This window comes from Fusarium solani (assembly GCF_023522795.1).
Source record: "Fusarium solani strain SB1 chromosome Unknown bctg00000007, whole genome shotgun sequence".
Taxonomy (NCBI): Eukaryota; Fungi; Ascomycota; class Sordariomycetes; order Hypocreales; family Nectriaceae; genus Fusarium; species Fusarium solani.
The window spans coordinates 2,835,335-2,855,497 of record NW_027072150.1 but is presented as its reverse complement, the minus strand read 5'-3'; the positions used below and the strand labels follow the sequence as shown (position 1 = coordinate 2,855,497).

At 51.3% G+C, this 20,163-nt stretch overlaps 8 protein-coding genes across 8 annotated transcripts; 3 read left to right on the top strand and 5 right to left on the bottom strand.

Annotated features, from left to right (window-relative positions):
* Positions 1 to 57: 57 nt before the first annotated feature.
* Positions 58 to 2,246, bottom strand: MRS44_011854 (uncharacterized protein; the record flags this gene model as incomplete). Its single annotated transcript, XM_065619891.1, has 2 exons — positions 58 to 1,982; positions 2,048 to 2,246. The coding sequence occupies 2 exons, from the start codon at positions 2,244 to 2,246 to the stop codon at positions 58 to 60; spliced, it is 2,124 nt and encodes a 707-aa protein (XP_065475963.1).
* A 1,114-nt stretch (positions 2,247 to 3,360) lies between these two features.
* On the top strand, positions 3,361 to 5,416 carry MRS44_011853 (uncharacterized protein; the record flags this gene model as incomplete). The annotated part of the gene is made up of 4 exons (XM_065619890.1): positions 3,361 to 3,604; positions 3,672 to 3,748; positions 3,818 to 4,140; positions 4,210 to 5,416. 4 exons carry the CDS (start codon positions 3,361 to 3,363, stop codon positions 5,414 to 5,416), a joined length of 1,851 nt encoding a protein of 616 aa, XP_065475962.1.
* Positions 5,417 to 6,001: 585 nt separating this feature from the next.
* MRS44_011852 (uncharacterized protein) lies at positions 6,002 to 7,802 on the bottom strand (the record flags this gene model as incomplete). The annotated part of the gene is made up of 5 exons (XM_046282913.1): positions 6,002 to 6,028; positions 6,086 to 6,294; positions 6,382 to 7,080; positions 7,146 to 7,482; positions 7,533 to 7,802. The coding sequence occupies 5 exons, from the start codon at positions 7,800 to 7,802 to the stop codon at positions 6,002 to 6,004; spliced, it is 1,542 nt and encodes a 513-aa protein (XP_046124664.1).
* A 514-nt stretch (positions 7,803 to 8,316) lies between these two features.
* MRS44_011851 (uncharacterized protein) lies at positions 8,317 to 9,000 on the bottom strand (the record flags this gene model as incomplete). The annotated part of the gene is made up of 1 exon (XM_046274322.2): positions 8,317 to 9,000. The coding sequence occupies one exon, from the start codon at positions 8,998 to 9,000 to the stop codon at positions 8,317 to 8,319; it is 684 nt and encodes a 227-aa protein (XP_046124665.2).
* Positions 9,001 to 10,976: 1,976 nt separating this feature from the next.
* Positions 10,977 to 12,432, top strand: MRS44_011850 (uncharacterized protein; the record flags this gene model as incomplete). The annotated part of the gene is made up of 8 exons (XM_065619889.1): positions 10,977 to 11,072; positions 11,125 to 11,162; positions 11,210 to 11,263; positions 11,324 to 11,339; positions 11,383 to 11,427; positions 11,474 to 11,631; positions 11,792 to 12,146; positions 12,196 to 12,432. 8 exons carry the CDS (start codon positions 10,977 to 10,979, stop codon positions 12,430 to 12,432), a joined length of 999 nt encoding a protein of 332 aa, XP_065475961.1.
* Positions 12,433 to 12,873: 441 nt separating this feature from the next.
* Positions 12,874 to 14,531, bottom strand: MRS44_011849 (uncharacterized protein; the record flags this gene model as incomplete). The annotated part of the gene is made up of 3 exons (XM_046282914.1): positions 12,874 to 14,165; positions 14,216 to 14,343; positions 14,401 to 14,531. The coding sequence occupies 3 exons, from the start codon at positions 14,529 to 14,531 to the stop codon at positions 12,874 to 12,876; spliced, it is 1,551 nt and encodes a 516-aa protein (XP_046124667.1).
* Positions 14,532 to 15,442: 911 nt separating this feature from the next.
* Positions 15,443 to 16,477, bottom strand: MRS44_011848 (uncharacterized protein; the record flags this gene model as incomplete). Its single annotated transcript, XM_046282915.2, has 1 exon — positions 15,443 to 16,477. The coding sequence occupies one exon, from the start codon at positions 16,475 to 16,477 to the stop codon at positions 15,443 to 15,445; it is 1,035 nt and encodes a 344-aa protein (XP_046124668.1).
* A 789-nt stretch (positions 16,478 to 17,266) lies between these two features.
* Positions 17,267 to 19,765, top strand: MRS44_011847 (uncharacterized protein; the record flags this gene model as incomplete). The annotated part of the gene is made up of 3 exons (XM_065619888.1): positions 17,267 to 17,354; positions 17,432 to 18,129; positions 18,674 to 19,765. 3 exons carry the CDS (start codon positions 17,267 to 17,269, stop codon positions 19,763 to 19,765), a joined length of 1,878 nt encoding a protein of 625 aa, XP_065475960.1.
* Positions 19,766 to 20,163: the final 398 nt, after the last annotated feature.

The window sequence follows — 20,163 nt, the reverse complement described above, 5'->3', positions numbered from 1 at the left end:
TATGTTTTATTTCAAGATATCAATTAACAGCCTTGTGCTATCCTTTGCCTCACGGCTTTATAGTTGCAGATAATTAAAGTGATGGTCGTCATCGCGAATGTACTCAAGTTCCAGACGTGAACTCCAATCGTCCATCATGTCCAAGGTTATCTCCCCCACATCATCACTAATGCCGTGCATATTCAAGGGCCCAGACAAGGCATTCTCTGGTCTGCACAAATCCGCGGATAAGTCGCTCAGCCCCATGTCACGGTATGTGAACTCGCCAGGCTCGAGCCAGTTACCTCCATCAACGATCTCATCCGAAACCATGCGTTGTGCTTTGTTTGTGCTTCCCGGGCTCTTTGACGCGAGCGGGTGCGGGAAGTAAATAGCAAAGTATTTTACCAAAGAAAGCTCCTGATCTGACAATTCGGTCCCTCGACCGAACATGGCAGCAACGTCTGGGCCTGTTTCAGCTGATGATACTCGCTGGGAATGCTGGGGAGCAGGGGGAGGGGGGCGGCTCTCACCTATTAATATCGACCCCAGCTTCCAAACAGAAGCAAACCGTGTCAATACCAGTTGAATCAGATCTCGATGAGCGTCCCAGTTCTCACTGGGCAACTGATTTGATTCTTGCGCAGGCTGCTGCATCGAGGCTGGGAGCAAGGCACATGCAAGAAAAGGATGGCTCAGGGAAACATACTCAGGATGCCAGTGCAGTAATACACGGGAGAGCTCACGTATATTGACCACGGCACTGGATTCCTGCATCATAGAAACAAAGTTGCGGCAAGTGATGAGCATTAAATGCATGCCGATGATCCAGTTAGACTTGGCGAATTGCTCAGAGTTGAATAGAATGGGGTGGATTTCCAGACCAAAGCGTTGCGTTATGGCGAGATTCAGGCACGTAACCGCGTCGGCGAGTTCCTTTTGCTCTTGCGGATAGGCATGCCGGCTAGAGTAGGTGTCGTAGCATATGGCCATGAGAAAGTTTGCTAAAAGGAACCATGCGCGCTCGTCTTGGTTGGGCGAGTCGAAGAGGATCTTCCAAGCCTCCCCTGGCCTCGAGTCGAGTATCGGGGAGTCAACAGGCTGCTCAGCAAACCAGGCCTCGTCGTTGACAGGGAGGCGCACTGCCATTCTGTTGCGATTTATGGCACTTGGCCGCCTCGCCATGGTTGACCCAAATGTGTCCAGCTCCCAGACAATCCAGAATGCTCGTCGTCGTTCCTCAAGGTCAGTCCACTCTGCCGACGCAGTCTGGGAGGCATCAAGGCACTCGTCCATGTTGCAGAGATCCAGATCGTACGCTAACCGAACGCAGACGCCATTGAGAATCCACGCTGTGTGACTGGGGCCAGACGTGTATTGGTAGCAAGCGAGTAGGATACAGCCTTGGAGATACAGCAAGCTCGGATCGGCCTCTTCAGCTCGGAGGCGTTTGTAACACTGAACGGCACTGGCTGCAAACTGTGCACCGCATTCCCACGTTGAGAGGTTGCAAAGATAAGGGTGGCTAGAGTAGCGCGCAGCCAGGGCAAATACGCCGTGCAACAAGAGCGCCTCCTCGGTGGAATAGCTCGCAGCCCTGGTCACGCCTGACTCGGCATCTGGCATGAAGCGCGCCAGAAACCTTGGTTTGTGAAGCAATGGTAGCCAGGGTTGAATTTTGTCAAAGAAAATACGGACGAGTTCGATTGATAGCTCTGTCGGGATGTCAAGGTTGTGATTAGCTTGATCGAAGGTTTCTGGTGTTTTTGGTCGATGAGAAGACCCCGAGAGCGGGCTTCTCCCGGACGATCTGCTGCAGGTTTGGTTGTCTGCCGAATACCGGTCGGCGGTGTCGGCGGCAGAGTCAGGCGTAGCTGAAGCATTCTGGTCGGCGTCGCCAGGGGAGGAGGCGGAGGGCCTCGGGCCATCAGAATGCTGGGATGACGGCTTATCCAAGGCTGTCCCGTCGACGACTCTAGATTCGAGCAGGTCAAAAAGACGCTCTGGTGCAAGTTGTCAGCAGTTAGAGTGTGACTTGGACAATTGTGAGCGGCGGCGATCATGGTACCGAGTCTGTCGGAATCAATCTTCTGCTTCTTGTTGTTCTTGGAGGGCGGACGACGGAACTCTGGTGTTTTCCTCTTGGTGGGAAACGTACACGAACCGCCCGTTCTTTGACAGAGCCCGCAGATGGGCTGTCGCATGTCACCTAAGCCCAAGGTCAATGATACTTGGCAAGCCAAAGACGTGACAGTGTTATTGTACATTTTGTCTTCTTCCTGTGACGAGCGAACCCGGGGACGCGTTAGTAGGATGCAGCCAAACTGCTGAGGCCGGCGAGTCACGGGGGAACAAAGAATATTACCTCCTGCACTCAAGGCAAGCTCGGTGGCCCTTGAGCATTACCCATGGCCAGTCCGCGCTGCCTTTGGGCGTCTGTTGCACCGCTTCGATGGCCGCGGCAGATTCATTCGGATCCATCGGCGCGAGCGGGAGAGGCGAGGCAGCAACAGGGACAAGAAGAACAAATGGCAAAGAGCAAGCAAATTGGGGCAGGCAGGTCAGGGTCTGGTTCTGGATTCAGATTATGCCAGGCAATTGGGCCTCAAGGCGCAGAGGATGTTGATTGATGATGGGGAAGGGGGGAAAGTTGGCACTCTGGCTTGGACGTCAACAGCGCAGTCCAACCAAGGTGCGTTCCCCTTCCCCAGACGAATTATGGGTCCTGAATGCGGGGTTAGATGCCACCAAAACGGAGTTGGTTTAGTCTAGTCGCTACCTGGACAAGGTGGTTTGGTGATCGAGACCCCAACTCCTACCCTGTATCTGCTCCACCACCTCCAAGATGAGATGAACGCTCGTCACTATGTTTACAAATGAGGAAATATCTCTTGGAAAGTGAGCTTTTTTTAAAAAAAAAAAAAAAAAAATTATTGAATTAACCTCAAGTTCTTACATGTACCTACCTGCTTTGATGAGCGTCGAGACATATCAATCTAATGCCGCGCAGCACGTTTTGCTTTTACTTCTTGTTTTGTTATTTCAGTGACACCCTTGTCAAGACTCGGAATTTCAGTCCGACACCAAGTGCCGTGATTGGCCCCCCCAAGTCCAGATGTGGGCACGGTGAAGAACGGTCATCCCGCTCCCGGCGTGTCATCTGAAGGCCCCCGGCAGCAGCACGGAGCGTAGTTATGCGAGGCTGTGTCTGCGTTTCAGGTTCCAGAAAAGACGTGAATCGTCTTATCTAGGTATATACAAGATAGTTTCAAAAGACTCTTTTATGAACCAACACATACATACCACTGATATCATTATCAAGACGAACCAATTCAGCCAATAAAACACCAAAACCCCGGCACTTACTTGCAGCCTGTCATCATGCCTTCTGCAGCCATCTCTGAATCCTCAGTCAAGTCGGAGAGGTACGATGCCCCCGTTTTGATTGCTGGAGCTGGCCCGTCGGGACTTCTCCTTTCCCTGCAGCTTGCTCAGCAGGGCGTCCGGAGCATGCTCATCGAGCGCAACTTGGACACAACCAAGTGGCCAAAGATGGATGTCACCAACTGTAGGAGCATGGAATTATTCAACAGATTGGGCATTTCTCAGGGCCTCAGAGATCTTGGTGAGTCAAACGAAACAAGGGCACTTTCTTCAAACATACCCCACTAACTAACCGTGTCATGACGCAGGCGTTGGCCAGGACTACTCGTTCGATGTCATCTTCAGCTCTGGGCTCTCCGACGATGGACAGATTATCTCAAAGTGGGTTAGTACTGGCATCACCCTATGAGTTGCAGGTGAGATATCCTGAACTGGCTGACGCGCGGGTGCCCAGGATCTTTCTTCACCAAACGCATGGAGAAAGCAGATCGCCTCACGAAATGACGGATCCATGCCCCGAACTCCATATCAGCGTTGCAGCCAGGCCGTCTTTGAAGCTTGGCTCAAGACCAAGATCCAGGCTGAGCCGCTCATCGACTCGTGCTTTGGCTGGAAACTTGAAACCTTTACCGAGACTGATGGTGGTGTCCAGTCCACCATCGTCAACACCGAGAGCGGCGAGATCAGGCTCGTGCAGACCCAATATCTCGCAGGCTGTGATGGTGCTGGGAGCCGGGTACGAAAGACCCTCAAGAGTGAGCTGGTGGGTGGTCCAGCGTAAGTGGACACTTCCATACCCCGCGACCTATTGGCGATAGCTGACGGACATGCTCCATCCACATCTAGACCGATGGCCATGTTTCTCGTTCATTTCAAGTCCCGCGACCTCACCAAGCTTCAAAAGCAAGGCCAGTTCTGGCACATCTTCTTCACCAGCGGAGGCGTTCTAATATCTCAAGACGAAGTCGATACGTGGACCGCCCACTTGCCCATTTCTCTCGACACAGACTGGAAGTCACTAGACCCCAAGGAGTCTGTCTACAAGGTGCTGGGTGGCTCGCAAGGCCCGTTCCCCGTCACGATTGACGAGGTCCTCGTGTGCAGCGCTTGGCGCCCAAGTATTGCTATCGCGCAACGCTTCGTCTCGGATAGCCTACGTGTCTTTCTTGTGGGTGACGCCGCACACCAGAACATCCCAACTGGAGGATATGGCATGAACACAGCTGTGGGCGATAGTTTTGATCTCGGGTGGAAGCTCGCGGCCGTGATCAAGGGCTGGGGCGGGAGTGGCCTGTTACAGTCTTACGAGGTGGAACGCAAGCCAGTGGCCGTCCGAAATATTGAACGCTCTGGTGTGCACCACAAAGTCCACCAGGACTACGTTGGCTGGGTCTTGGAGGCTGTCCCTGGGACACTGTCGGCCAGCACCAAGGATGGCTTGGCCCTCCGAGAACGAATCAAGGCCCACGTGCTTGCGCATAATGGCGAGAACCTGGACCATGGTATTGAGATGGGGTACAGATACAACGGTTCTCCTATTATTCTGAAGGACCAGGACCAGGCCAAAGACGAACCAGAGTGGGATTATCGCCGCTACATCCCTTCAACCTGGCCTGGTGCGCGGGCACCGCATGTTTTTCTAAGTGACGGCAAAACGAGTATTTTTGATCTCTTTGGCCCAGGATTTACAATCGTCGATTTCACATCGGATAGAAGGTGGGCCACCAAGTTCGAAACAGTTGCATCGCGACTCGGCGTCCCACTCACCCCCGTGCATCTACCGCAAGAGTATCATGCGAGGGCGGTTTGGGAGAGTGACGCCGTCCTGGTACGACCAGATGACCATATTGCATGGCGACCTCCGCCCAGCAGTGTTGACCAGGTAGACTTTGATCATATCCTGAAGGTGGCGACAGGCTGGGCCTTGTCGGACACTGATGACAACGAGGCTTTAAACACCACGCTCGAGTCCGTCAGGAAGGATGGATTCACTGGAACAGTAGGAAGTATTTCCCAGGCTCATGTGAAGCAACTGGCCGAGTTTCAAGTGTAGACATGTAGTAAGACATAACAGACCATCGTCACTTACACGCAAAGACCACTGTATTAGCATTAGGATACAATGCTGTGATGTGTTGATAATGTGTTCTTTGTTATAGTTGAAGCCCGGCCCTTGATGGGATAGCCGAGCCAGAAGACCGTCACTTACACGCCCTTCAAGGCGCTATAGTCCTCGTTAGTTTCTTTGTGATGAAATAACCGTGCCATGACAATAGATAGCACTGTATGTACATTGGTTGAGTCGTTTTTAAATTCCTCATATTATGCATATGTGGAAATTCCTATTAGTTTCATAGTAAGGGCCATCAGAAGGGAACCGAAACGTCACGCGCAGTAATAATTGAGCAAGGGTCAACAAAAGTGCCATAACAGACAGCTCTACTATGAGCTACGTAACTGATTAGATGGGGCGATCCAGGCTATGGCATGGGACAATGTAATCATCCAAATTTGAGGCGACATGGGTTCATCGATTGACCTGAACGAAATCCTCATACCACAAGTCCTCAAGTGAGGTTCAGCCAACCGTCTCTGCACAAAGGCCAATCGCCTCCTCAGACATGTCCACGGCAAGCCCTTAGATAGAATACCTGAATTGGGGGTTCTATGAAGAGTTAGTCTAGTTAATGTGCCCGGGGCGCAATTACAGCAACACACACACCTTCATGTCTGTGATGTCGTCGTCGTAAGCATGCTCATATCTTTCAGGCTCACCAACTCGGTCGCGCCGAGCATTTTCCCAGATACACAAATATCGGTAGCAGATGGCCAGAGCCCCTGCAATTATCGATGTGATTAGGACAGCAGTGAAGCCTGGGCCGTAGGCAGGGGCGTCGGATGATTTGAAGACAAGGGGTCCGATGATGTTTCCTTGAACTGGTCAGTCATCTCGCTCCCAACGGAACTGCCAGGAATTGGATAGACGGCGAGATAAAGAAGGAGGCGTCGGCCACATACCGATACAGTATCCGAGAAACAACCCGGAAGCATTGAGCGACTTCTTCGTGTAGCCAGCTGTGTTCGCGGTTTGAAGACCCATGAGCACTGAGTATGGGGCGGCAAAGCCGCCCAGCATATAAACTCCAACCAAAAGTCCACCTTTGGAGGATCTCGGCAGTTGCCAGAGTAGGGCCGAAGCTGTGATGGTGGGAAGCAGAGTTACGACGATCAACCAAGTCCTCCACATCGGAAACTTGTAGGCACAGTAACACACAGCGAGACCTTCAATACCAGCTACGAACCCAGCAGGCATGACAAGCAGCAAGCTCTGGAAGGGGGTGAACCCAAACCCGCCAATTACGATTGCGATGAAGGTCGAGATGGGTCCGTTGGCAATCATGATCGACACCGCCATGGCGAAGGAGAGCCAGAAACGGGGATCAACCAGAATCTCGAGTGCTTGCTTGTATTTGAAGTGCGTGTTGCGCACTCCGGCATTGTTGACTCGCAATCTGGAGACAGCAATGTATCGCTCCCTGTCTGACAAGTTCTTTGCGTGGATCGGGTCGGGTGGCATGAAGAAGAGGATGATGAATGCCCAAACAACGGTCAAGCAGCCGGCAACGAGATACATGTACTGCCAGGGGCTGAGCGGGCCGCTGGAGATGTGTCCCACGCCCCAGTTCACTAATGGGCTGACGATGGAGATGAACCCGTCTAAGAAAGATTAGTACGGTTTCATCAGTCGGGTAGAAGAGAAAAGAAGAGTCAGAGCCACTCACTCGCGCTGAACCAAAAGCCAATCCTTATGGCTTGTTCATCCTTCTTATAGAATCCCGCGACAATCAGCATGAACATGGGGGAGATTCCAGATTCAAGAAATCCCAGAAAGAATCTCTGTGCGTAGAGGCCACGGTAGTCCCGGCATCCCATGGTTGCCAGCAGACAAACGCCCCAGATGCCGACGACAGTGGCGGCAACACGTTCAATGCGATAGCGCTGAGCCATTAAGATTGTCGGCATGGCCCCAGCAATGAAACCAATGTAGAAGATGGACGATGAGAAGCTGAATCTGTTCCCGGTTTCGAGATGTAGGCCTTGACGCAATCCGAAGACGGCCTACCCCCTGTCAGACAGTCACATGCAGATCGAGCTGTTTGTAGACCTACTGCTTGAGACAACATGGACTTGTCGTAGTACTGCAGCCCGTAGGTGAGGAACATCAAAGGCATCAGCTTCCTGTCAATCTTTCGCACAAGATATTTCTCCTCAACATCACTCCACTCTGGATTACCAGCATACTGCTCCAAGATGTTGACGGCCGCGTCATTGCGAATGTTGTCGACGTTGGCTTTCGGTTTCTCCTCAAAACCCGAGGTTCGCGCCTCCTCTACATGATGAGTGGTGTGTGCACCATCGAGGGCTTCTTTGGGAGACATTATCGGGCAGGAAGGACGAAAGGCGGTTGTTGCGTTGGGCGTCGATTGTCTATTCAAGCTGGGCTGTAGACTTGAGGTCTGTCCATGACATACGGCAAACGGTGCTGTCTTTTGACCTTTCTAAGCCCAACGCGGATCTCAAGTTGCCAAGACAGCTTCTCCAGATTCAGCGTGACAACCAAGGCACAACCCGGAAAATCCGGTCCAGGCCGGCATTCCGGTGGCTTCAAGCCACGTCTACCCCGCAACTCTGAATAGCCGGAGATCTTGGATCTGGGGAAGACACTGACCGACTGCTGCATATCTGGATTGCATCTAGACCGCCCCCTCGGTTTGTGGAGGTGACAGCACTTGTCGCTTCTTTGCCGCTCTTTGGCCGGCCTTGAATCTACCTGATCCCGCTGTCCTAGACATCACGCAATGCCGTGGCTGCGATCGATTGTTATCTTTCGGCTCATTACAACACTCTGCAAAACGTGTTCAACACTAGAGGAAATACTGGATATGTCTAATGTCAAGTCTCCAGCTTATTGACTGGTCCCTTGCCAAGGATGGCAGACTGATTCTCGAGCAACCACTGTTCCAAGGTAACCGGTTTCCTCCCGAGCAGTCTTTCAGCACAATCATTCAACACCCAGCAGAGTTCATTGTCCTTTTCAAACTGGAAAAATCGCCACAGGTACTCTCTTCTCCCTTCTGGTATAGCAGAGTACTGCTTGAAGAACCCCTCCTTGGTTGTGTTGGAGGAAATGGGCGTTTTCCACACACGACTCATAGTCTTAGCGGCGTCTTCAACACGTAGGAGATCCTTCCCATTGTTGATGGTGTGGAATAGTCCAATATGCCTCTCATCCGACGATAACAATAGCCGTGCGGCAATCTCTCCAACGTCCGCAATGGACATGTAGGGCACCGCCCTGCTCGGCCAGATCAACTTATGCTCTTCCCTGAGTGATCTCTGCATCCAGAAAAAGGTCTCCATGAAGGTAGTGCCAGTATTGAGAAAGGTAACCGGGAGAAGACTGTCTTGAAGGATCTTTCTGGCGATGGGCGACTGGGTGGGCAAGTTGAGAGGGTGGTGATCTATAAGCCACTGGGGAATACGTCGAGTATCAAATTCAGGAAACATAGCGACCATACTAAGGATATGGATAATCTTATTTCCACTTTCCTTTAGAGCCTTGACCAGATTGGACATGGCCGTCTGCTCGTCGATGGACCCAGGTGTGACCACAAAGACAGCCTCTATATCCGTTACAGCCTTGTGGAGCGGCGGCTCGTCAAAGAAGTCGGCTATGACAGCTTCTGACGACGGCCAGGACTTTTCGAGCCTGGCTCTCTTTGATTCATTTGACGACACAAGCCTAGGCGAATATTGGGATGTTGTTTTTGGAGGAATCTGGTCACTTGGTGGCCGACTCTGCCAGTGGCGCCGAATACTAGGACGCTCTCCGGTATTTTCTTTATGTTTCCAGCCATGGCGTTTATGTCGGTAAAACGAGTAAAGAATGGTTTGCCGGTTCAGGGTATCGGGTGTGCATAGAAGGGAAGAGTAGCGTGTGTTATAGACAGCGAAGAAGGATAGAAGAAGGCTGTCTTTTTTTACTCCGTAACTTTCTTGTAGAGGCTAGTGCGCTACCAAGAGGTGAGGCGGACCCGGACCGGCAAACCACGGCGGTTGAGAAATTGCCGGCCCCTGAGCTGCGTCGGTTGGCGGACAACCGTGGTCAATACCATCGACTTAATTCATGAGGACCGATACCCCGGTCAAAGCCGCGTTATAAAATACTCCTGCCTTTAATGGGTGATAGCAACGGAATAGCTAAACTGGTATTGCAGAAGAGAGGAAAGCAAGGGTATCAAAACCCACCATTCAGTCCCAAATTCCCAATAGGTTGAGCCGATACGTTGACTTTTAGATTAGGGACCATGCTAGGCATTGTTAATAAGTTATGTGTGAGTGATCTAGGGTAATATGCAGTGTGGTAGACGGGGTAAAAAGCGGTGCTCAAGGATGGGCAAGCCCAAGACAGCCCGGTAAGCTGGTGTCCCTTCTGAAAGATGTAAAGCGATGGCCTATCTGCCGTAGAAGCACCTTGTGATACCCACCGTTGGATTCAATTGCTTTACACACACTCTCTTAGTAATTCCAAGACCTGGGAATAACTTTGAACTTTACTACTTTCACATTCACGAGCGATGGTGGGTCATCTTGCAGACTTCAACGGCAAAGATGTCTCGTTTACTTGTTGTTGACTATGAATTCAACACGAAAGAGCAGACGCCAAACAAGAAAAGAGGATATAAAAGCTGCGCCGCTTGCTGACCTAGTCCGCAGGCTGGGTGAGCGTCTTGAAAGACGAGTACCCCAGTCCTCACCACCATCGTGGAGGGCACCAAGGATAATCGCGTAGGGACCATGAAGATGCATCTACCTCATCCCTATACTTGCTTCGGACGAGAATTGAAAGATCAGAACCGTCTCACCAAACATCAAAAATACTGTTTTGCCCCTCTGGCACCTGCCAAGCTCAATACCAACTGCTACATATTCCGCAAGGAGCGTTGAGAAGCTGATAGATAACATATCTCCACGATATTCATCATGAGCCAGCCGAGCCTAAATGTCTTGAGTGCTGTACCCTATAGGCGTATCACACAAATTGAATCCGTATTATCGATGGGACAGCGAAGCATCATGATCTGTCAGCTGGGCTCGCGCAAACTCCCGAGCGTGGGCTTAGTGAAAATTCAGCTCGAGGAATGGCAAGGATATTAGGTTCCTCGACTTTCGCCTCCAAGTAGTGGAGTATCTATCGCTCAACTAAGCTACCCGGGTGCACAAGTAGGTTTCCGAGGGTGCCGGTATGCACGCTGGATCTCAACCAACAAGTGGAAGAATTCCGAGCTGCCAAATACGGATAAGGTGGGCTGGTTGATCTTCTGTTGCATTGCACTGACAAGGGTGCAATCAACGGCTCGTGCTCAACTCAGGGATCATATGTGGTTGGTTCTGTCATATACCTTGTCAGTGGACAAGGTTTCCAATGCGAGGATCTCTTTCGGGAACCGCATGGTGTGATGGGATGATGGAGTGAGGGGTTCGGCCGCGTAATTGATAAACAGCTCAGGCAACCCGCCCAACTTGCGCTGCTCTCACCGTCATCAGCAACCATGGGTGATCATCAGTCCCAAGAACCCGTCGAGGAAGCACAGCCTCGCGCTACACAGGCTGAGACTCAGGCCCCCGATCATCCTCTCGAAGTTGACGTGAGTGACGACCAGAGGCCAAGCTGTGTGCATTTGCTGATGCTGACTGAAGGATAATCCTCACGAGGAAGACTCGAGCTACGGCGACTCGTGAGTACAGGCTAGCAGCCTGAGGAACAATTGCTTATTGATTCCAGTGAGGCCACTAGTAGCTACCTATCATCATTAAAGTCTAGCGTCTTCAACTACAAGTGAGTCAATGCTTTGCCTTTTGCTTCTACCTCCATTTCAGTCTCACTGACGCACTCTAGATATGAAGCAAGTCAAGTCGGAGGAACCTGTCTAGTTCTTAACGTTAACAAATCTGTAGAACGGACGCCGTTATCATGCATTCCGCGAGGGAGCGTACCTAGTGGTAAGGGCATCAAACTCTAGCATCTTTGCAGTGCTGACATTTTAAGCCCAATGATGACGAAGAACAAGATCGCATGGATCTAGCACATCACATTTATCGACTTCTCATCGGTGGAAAGCTCCATCTTGCACCAATCGGCGATAGCCCTCAGCGGGTTCTGGATCTTGGTACTGGGACAGGCATCTGGGCTATGGACTTTGCAGAGTGAGTGGAAGTGGCCTGGCTATTAAAGAACTTCTCCCAAGTCTGACGTTTCCAGTGAATATCCCTCGGCAGATGTTCGAGGCACAGATCTAAGCCCTATTCAACCCAAATGGTCCGAGAAACTAGCCTAGAGACAGACTGATACTAACGCTGAGCATAGGACTCCTCCAAATTGCTCTTTTGAAGTTGATGACTTTGAAGCAGATTGGCTTTACCGCCATTCATTCGATTTCATTCATGGCCGCGAGCTCGAGGGATGTCTTTCTAACGACAAGAAGCTCTTTCAGCAAGCCTTCAAACACCTGAGCCCTGGAGGATACATCGAGCTACAAGCTGCATACCCACCGCTCAAATCTGACGACGACACAGGAGATAAGGCTACTGATTTTCACAAGTGGGTAAATACCATCTGCGACGCCTCTGCCAAATTTGGCAAGCCCTTGACCTGTGCACCGGAGTGGAAAGCAAAGCTAGAAGAGGTCGGATTCGTCGACGTTCAACAAGAGATTCGCAAGGTCAGGCGTTCTTGAGTCTCAGCGAAAAGAGATGTGCTGATAACCATAGGTTCCCATGGGTCCTTGGCCAAAGGATCCGAAACTCAAGGAAATCGGCAAGTTCCAGGCGGTTCAGGAAGCCCAGGTCATCGACTCGTACACTCCCGGGCTCTTTGGTCGGGTGCTCGGTTGGAGTGAGGAGGAGATCCAGGTTTTTATTGCGAAAGTCAAGCGTGACTTGAAGGATCCGACAATCCACTTGTACCAGCAGCTTTACTTTATCTGGGGAAGGAAGCCAGAGGTTTAGGGTCTGAGTTTGTCCGCTACTTGATGTGTTGGATTGCATTGCAAGACTGGGGCCACGATCAGGTAATCTTTAGTCTCCATCACTGAATCACACATTCCTTCAATCTTTTTGCTTTGAGATTGTTTCTCCAACTCAGCTTGCCGATCGACCAGTTGTTACTCATGGGTCACGTGAAACGGGCGTGCAGATTACCTATCTTGAAGAAATTCATGGCCTCCAAGGAGGCTGCCTAGTCGTCTGGGTTAGCTATCAGGCGTAGCCAATACTGCCTTAGCCTCTGGGGTTCTCTTGAAGGATATTTCAGTAATAATGACTATAGATTGCAATAGCTAAGAAATATACCAGGGTGTAAGCTAGAAACCAAAGATCTATCTTTGATTTCTCCTAACAATAATACAGCTAGATATCTGTGGCTGGCTGGCCCGAGCAAGCAATCGCCAACTACAAGTTCCATCTAAATCCAGGATGCTTCCAGTCGAGGTTTGCAATCTGGGTAGAGTCCAGCCCATCAAGCTGTGCAGTTTCGTCCCGACGGTCTCTCTTGCGGTTGTCTGACGTCGCCCAGAGCTGAAGAAGTATGGTCGTAAATAGCATAATCGAAGAGGTCGCCAAGTTGAGCCCGTTACCGATGGGATAGTTGGGGGCATCGGTGGGAAGAAATGCCCAACTGGCTATCAAACCACCAATGTTACCGAACATGACATTTGTTCCAATTGCCGATGAACGTGCCGTGTCCGAGACGACATTTGCCGAGACCTGCGCGTTGCAGAGCGCACCAGAGTTGAACGCGCCCGTGACGATGATGAAAGTTGCTCCGTACCTCGCGTGAGGGTTTGTGGTTGCAAGAAAGATGATGTAGCCTGTTATTATGGGCAGGGCGCTGATGAGCAGGAATATGTTTCGACGGCCAGTCTTGTAACTCAGATAGTTGACGGCAAGGATGAAAAGTCCACCGACGATGTATGGCGGGACTGTGTAGAGCTGGACCGTGACAATAGCTTTGTCTGGGTAGATTGTGCGGACGATAGTCGGGGCAAAGAACGCCAGACACTGAACCGTGATGTTGCCAAGGAGAAAGACGAATGCAGACGCAAGAGTGACAGGACTCGATATTCCAGCCACGATCTTCTTTGTATTGAGTTGATCGAGGACCTCGGTTGCGCCTACGCGCTCGGACTTGACGCGGGCGATAGCTAGCTCCTTTTCTTCTTGGGTTAGCCAGCGGGCAGTCTCGGGTCGGTCGGTAAGAGTGAAGAATGCGATGATGGCGAGGCCGATTGTGATGATGCCTTCGATGGCAAAAATCATTCGCCAACGTTTCGTGCTACCGAAGCTATCCAAGGTTAGAATAGCAGAAGCGAGGAGGCCACCGAACGCGCCAGCAAGTGACGACATGACGATATACATGGATAGTCGAAATGCTAGTTCATTGCGCCTATACCAGCGTGACAAGTAATAAGCAATACCGGGTAGCATTCCAGCCTCGAAGACGCCAAGTAGGAATCGGACGCCGCAGGCAGACTCGAGTGACGATACAAAGGCGAAAGCCACCGTCATAAGACCGAAGGCGAGGGTGAGAGCGGGAAGAAACCAGCCGGGGCCGATCCACTTGCAAGCAATGTTGGATGGGATCTCGAAAACGATGTAGGAGATGTAAAAGATGGAAAGGATCTGGTTGTAGTCATAGCCGCTGAGGTTCAGGTCGGCCTCAAACCCCGCAAGCCTTGCATTGCCTGATATCATATTTAGAAAGCGAATGCTGGTGGAAGAGCAAGGTACCTACCGATGTTGGCTCTGTCTATGAAGCAGAAGAGATAGATTATGGCAACGGTTGGCACAATGTAAAGATCTATCTTGCGTCGAAGACGGGCTTCAGCTTTGGGGTCGAAGAAAACCAACGGATGGCCATGCCTTTGCATCTTCATTAGAACCGTGAGCATGGAATGGAGCCTACATCAGTATACTTACTCGTCAGTCACGGCGCGTCCACGCTCAGTAGCTTCATGGGTGGTTTCCGAAATGTGTTCCTTGTGTTCGGTGTCGGGGGTCATCTGCTGGAGCCTAGGGCTGGCGGATTTCTCATTCTCCGATGTAGCCATGATAGCCAGGATCTGTGTCTGAATGATAGCTTACGAGAGAAGTGTTGACAATTCAAGTCCAGCGAGAAAGAGCACAACTGCCCATTAAGTAGAGAATGGCTACGGCCGTATCACGCATCCCTGAGCTCGGTTACCCAACGTTATAGCACCCCCCCCCCCCCCCCCGCACCTTTCCACCCCGCGTTCTCCACGCTATATCTGTGCCTGCTGATTTCCGATTACTCGGTAAGCTTAAGTTTAGCTCTGGGGTAATTGAATGAATCCTGGTCTTCACTACCACTTTGGCTTCCCTTTCCGCTTCCGCTTCCGCCTCGCCCTCCGCTTCCGCTTCCGTCGAGCTTCCGCTTCCGCTGTAGCTAATGAGGAGACTGTATTTAACAACCCTTGAACGGGGGGACGGAGAGAGTCCTGGGCAGCCTCCCAGCTCAACGTGGAGCTTAAGGTCTGATCTGGCTTAACGTCGGGCTATTAATAGGGAGTTCTTGAGTCCAATCTTTGGGTTAGTTAGTCTCCGTCCTGAACCACGTGAGAAGTGCCCTGTGTGTTTTTATGTAGTTAGAAGACTCTGCTGGAGAACCTAGTGGTGTGTTCAAACGCTGCTTCATGCGGCTGCATTATTGAACTGGCCTTCTGGAATTCGAGGCTCTCTTTGTGAGCTAAGGGTTGCAAAGTTGATGGAAGTGCTTGCTGAAGGGTTTAATTAATGGATGGAAATTTACCAGCGTGACGGCGTTGGGCTTTAATGCCGATATCGAGTAATAAATGTATCTTTGATATTGTGGTGATGGCCTCTCTAAAAGACGCCATTGATGAAAAGAAGAATATGATATAGTAACGAACAGCCTGGAAGCGGTAAGACTTATCTACAAGATAACAGCCATCTCTTGCCAAGCGCACCTTGCACTGCTATCTCACAAGTTTTCCTCAAAGAAGCGGGTAAGTCTATCGAAGGGAATAAGCTCCACTCGATCGTACAGATCGACATGGCCAGCACCGGGGATCCAGATCAGCTCCTTGGGCTCGGCAGCACGCCCGTAAGCATTTTCGCTAAACTCGCGAGAGTGAGCCTGGTCGCCGCTGATAAAGAGTAGGGGACGGGGCGAGATGGTTTCGATGTCGTTGAAAGGGTAGAAGTTAAAGAACTTCACCTGGCTCGAGAGTGTTGGGTGAGTCGTGGTATTGGGCAGAGCACCGGGGGGTGTAACCTCACCGCGAGTGGTGCGGTAGAAGTCGTAGAACTCTTGCTGAATAGGGTCAACAGCGTCCTCGCGCCTGTCTGCAGTGCCGCCAATCAACTCGGTCTCTGCACCCTCGGACTCGTTCCAGCGCTGGGCTGCGGCGGCGACGATCATCTCCTTGCGCTGTGCTAGGGTCTGTGACTTTCGGATGCCGTTGCGGGCGGCGGCGCCCATGTCGTACATGCTAACAGTGGCGATTGCTTTGAGACGAGAGTCGATCTTTGCGGCGCTGATGATGAAAGAACCGCTGCCGCAGATACCAACACCACCGATACGCTCACGGTCGACAAAGTCCTGGAGGCCGAGGTAGTCGACGGCGGCACTGAATGCCTCTGCGTAGTATTCGACCGAGACGGCGTTGCGAGGCTCGCCGTCGCTGCCGCCCCAATGGGGGAGGTCAATGGAGACGGTGATGAAACCCTGTTCAGCGAGCTTGGTGGCGTAGAGGTTGGCGCTCTGCTCCTTGACGGCGCCCATGGGGTGGCCGACGACGATGGCGGCGGTCTCGACGTTGCGGCTTAGGTTGCGTGGGTAGAAGAGGTTGGCCGAGATGGTGGTGTGGTACTGGGTCGGGAACGTGATGGGCTGGATTTGGACGTCTGGGCTGCGGTAGAAGTTGTCGGCTCCAAATGATAGGTTCTGAGCCGTGGCAGTCATGGCATTGACGAGCGCCATGAGGCCAACTGCGACAGGGCGGCCTCCGAACATCTTGGCGGTGCTATATTGTCGGTGGTTGTATTGGTTGAGCACAAGGAGGTGATTGGGTTGTTAGACCTGATACAGTGAGCCTGGTGAGATGCTGCTGTCTGAGTGGCATGTAGGTGCTTTAATAGCTGTTGGAGTTCTGCTCATCTACGTTATTGCGAATAGGAGATATGATGTATAGGACCGAGGCCGCGCGTCATTCAATACTTTTAGACATGAGGTCGTCGTCATGCCAAGAAACGCGATCATAAACGGTTGAACCGAAGCTGGGTCGCTCCGTGATCATCAAGGCATGAGCGGCAACATTACAGCAAGGGCTCCCAGTCCGGACATAAGAGCGCTTCCCTTCAAGGTAATCAAGGTTAATGAAATGTTGACAAAGGAACTCCCAGTTATTGACTCAAATCGGGCCGAGATACCTCCGCGTCATGTGGCAGTGTTATGCAAGCTGCTGATAGCAAGCACTTCAAGTCAAGACTGTTTGGCCTGGATGAGGCTTTGACGTAACTACCTATATGATTGGTTCATCTCCCTCGCATGACTTGGCCGGTCCATCCATGTCCTCCGCTCCACATAGTTCTGACGCTAATGCAGCCTGCTGATATGTATCCACTATCCGCTGGCTCCCAAAGCTTAACCTTCATCGGCCAAGGTCTCACGTGGCATGTGGTGATGTCAACACAAGAATGTCTGCCGCCAACCAGTCAATCTCACCCCTTTGCATATGCACACAGTCGAGTCGCTCTCCCGGTCACGTCAATCAATTTGTCCACGGTGACACAAGCTCCAGCTATGGAAACTCCACTCGGCATCGTCCTCCAGCGCATGCCCCAGCAATTACTAGCCCAAACCCCTGCAGAAGACTGGACCGGTGTCACGAGTACGGCCGAGCGCAGGAAGCGGCAAAACCGACTTAACAAAAGATCGCAATGTCAGTTCCTCTCCTACATCATCTAGCTTACTTTCTAAGATTCGAGGAAGATCAAAAGGCTCGACTTCGGGGCCAGCAGAACCGAGCTGCATCCAGAATTGTGATGCAAGCTGGGATACCAGATCCAGGTGTATTAACCTCGTCAACCGAAATGGCACCCCAGACCTCAACAGATGTTGTTTTGGACGCTCTTCTACATGCTTGTGAGATATTTGAGAGCTCCGACATCAGAGAGAGGATTTTTGCGCTCGCACACGATGCTTACCTCCACCACATAATGAACACGCCCCGTCTCTCTCAACTCCCATTCCTCATCACATTGAACATTAACATCGCCATGGCTAAGAACGCTGTTCAAATGGGTTTCAGGCCTGAAATACTGTGCCTCGAGGAGAGTATATCGCCATTTAATCAGCTCGGGCCCTCACAGTATGCGCCCACCTACTCCCAGAATCTGGAACCTACCTCGGTGCAGCACCAGATCATGCACCATCCTTGGCTTGATGTGTTTCCATTCCCAAGGTTCAGAGACAATGTCATACAAGCAGTCGCCGCGAATCTCATGGACGACGATGAACTGTGCGCCGACATAGCCGAGATGAACTATGAGGGCACGGCGAGGCCAAGTCTGATCGTCTGGGGGGACCCTTGTGATCCCAGCGGCTGGGAAGCGTCCGTTTCATTTCTTCACAAATGGGGGTGGTTACTTCAAGGCTGTCCGGAGGTATTGGAAGCGACAAATAAGTGGCGAGAGTGTAGAGGAGAAAAACGTCTTTACTGGCATGATAACTAGATGTAAGGAGGAGGTGTACCCACCATGGGATGCTGACGATTTACATTAATTTGACAAAAACAAATAACAATGCCAACATCAAACCAAGATAGGGTAGCATGCTGCATTCGCGTGATGGCGCCATCTTGAAACCATGCTCGCTCCATCGAATTAGAATCATGGTTCCCACCTTATGCAAATGGATGATAACAATGAGGGTCCACGGCTCTGAGCCTGTGTGTAATAGTGCGCCCTCGACATTCCCGGTTACTAGAGGGGCGATATGGTTCTCGCACAGAGCACACCAGGAAGCACAGTCGCAGGTTTAATGACGCGAAAGACCGCAACTACGCCAGCCATACCTGGATCCCGAGAACCGGGATCCATCACGCCATGACTGCCAGGGTTGATGCAACCTGCTGATGGATAAGAACTTAAATTCTGCCTCAAAAATGTGTCTCAGTGGTAGACAGACCACCAAAGAAATTGCTTATAGACAAAGCCCAACATTACCCAGGCTCGCAGGAAATCCAGCGGCATTTTATCTATTCCCTCGACATTTGCTACTGTCTTTGTACCAACTCTTTATCTTGTTTCCACCGACAGTATGACTTCAAAGTACGTTGCCGCGCACGACAATCCTAACGGCCCCGGCGATGGGCGCCCTACTGCTTCTCAAATCATTACCGACTATGATTTAGAAGGGAAATTGACCGGAAAGGTTGTCCTTATCACTGGCTGCTCGTCAGGAGTAGGGGTTGAGACGGCACGTGCAATCCATCGTACAGGTGCAACTATCTATGCGACTGCTCGTGACGTCGACAAGGCTAAGGGGGCACTGCATGATTTGGTGGACAGTCCCCGTCTTCATTTCCTGCAGCTTGACTTGAGCTCTCTAGACTCGGTCCGTACTTGTGCAGAGACCTTCAAGTCCCAGAGCGCTCAATTGGATATCCTAATCGAAAATGCTGGCGTCATGGCGAGTCCCGAAGGCCGCACTGCGGATGGATTCGAGACACAGTTCGGCACCAATCATCTAGGGCATTTCCTCCTCTTCTATCTGCTCAAGGATACCCTACTTCGCTCGTCGACACCCAATTTCAACTCCCGAGCTATCATTCTTTCATCCTGTGCCCACCAAGCTGGTTCGGTTCATTTCGACAATCTCAATCTCGAGGGTGAATACGAGCCATGGAAGGCGTACGGCCAGAGCAAGACAGCCAACTTGTGGACGGCACGGGAAATTGAGAAACGATTTGGGGCCCATGGTCTGCACGCGTGGGCTGTCCACCCTGGCAGCATCTCCACTGAGCTGCAACGGCATGTTTCCGAGGAGGTCAAGCAAGGTTGGGCGACTGATCCAGAACTGGCCAAGACTTGGAAGAATATTGAGCAGGGAGCTGCAACAACCGTCCTCGCGGCTGTTTCACCTGAACTTGAGGGCAAGGGTGGCTTGTATTTAGAGGATACACAGGTAGCTAAGCCTCCAGGTACAGGCCGCGCAGGCTATGCCGACTGGGCTTACGATGAAGAGGGGCCGGGCAGATTATGGGAAAAGAGTATCAAGATCTTGAAGCTAGAAGGTTAGGAATTCTTTTTCTAACAGGACAGTTTGGCATTTTGAGCCCTTGGTATATATCACAAAAATTCCTTAGGCAGTAAGGACGTATTTGCTACTATATTACTTGTTTAGTAAAAATACATATGAAACTCTCGCTGTAGGGTGATGCTTAGACACGATCTTCTGGCTCAGTTAACCCATCAAGGGCCGGGCTTCAACTATAATAAAGAACACATAATCAACACATCATAGCATCATATCCCAATGCTAACACAGTGGATGCTTAAACACAAAACCTGACTACTGAAATACAGTCTCTCGTGAGGTCCAAGGAGCGCTGTGGCTCTACCTTTATGTGACCTGTGTCCAAAACATTGGACGAGTTACTGCTTGACTCGACGTGGTAATCATTGTCGCTGTATAAT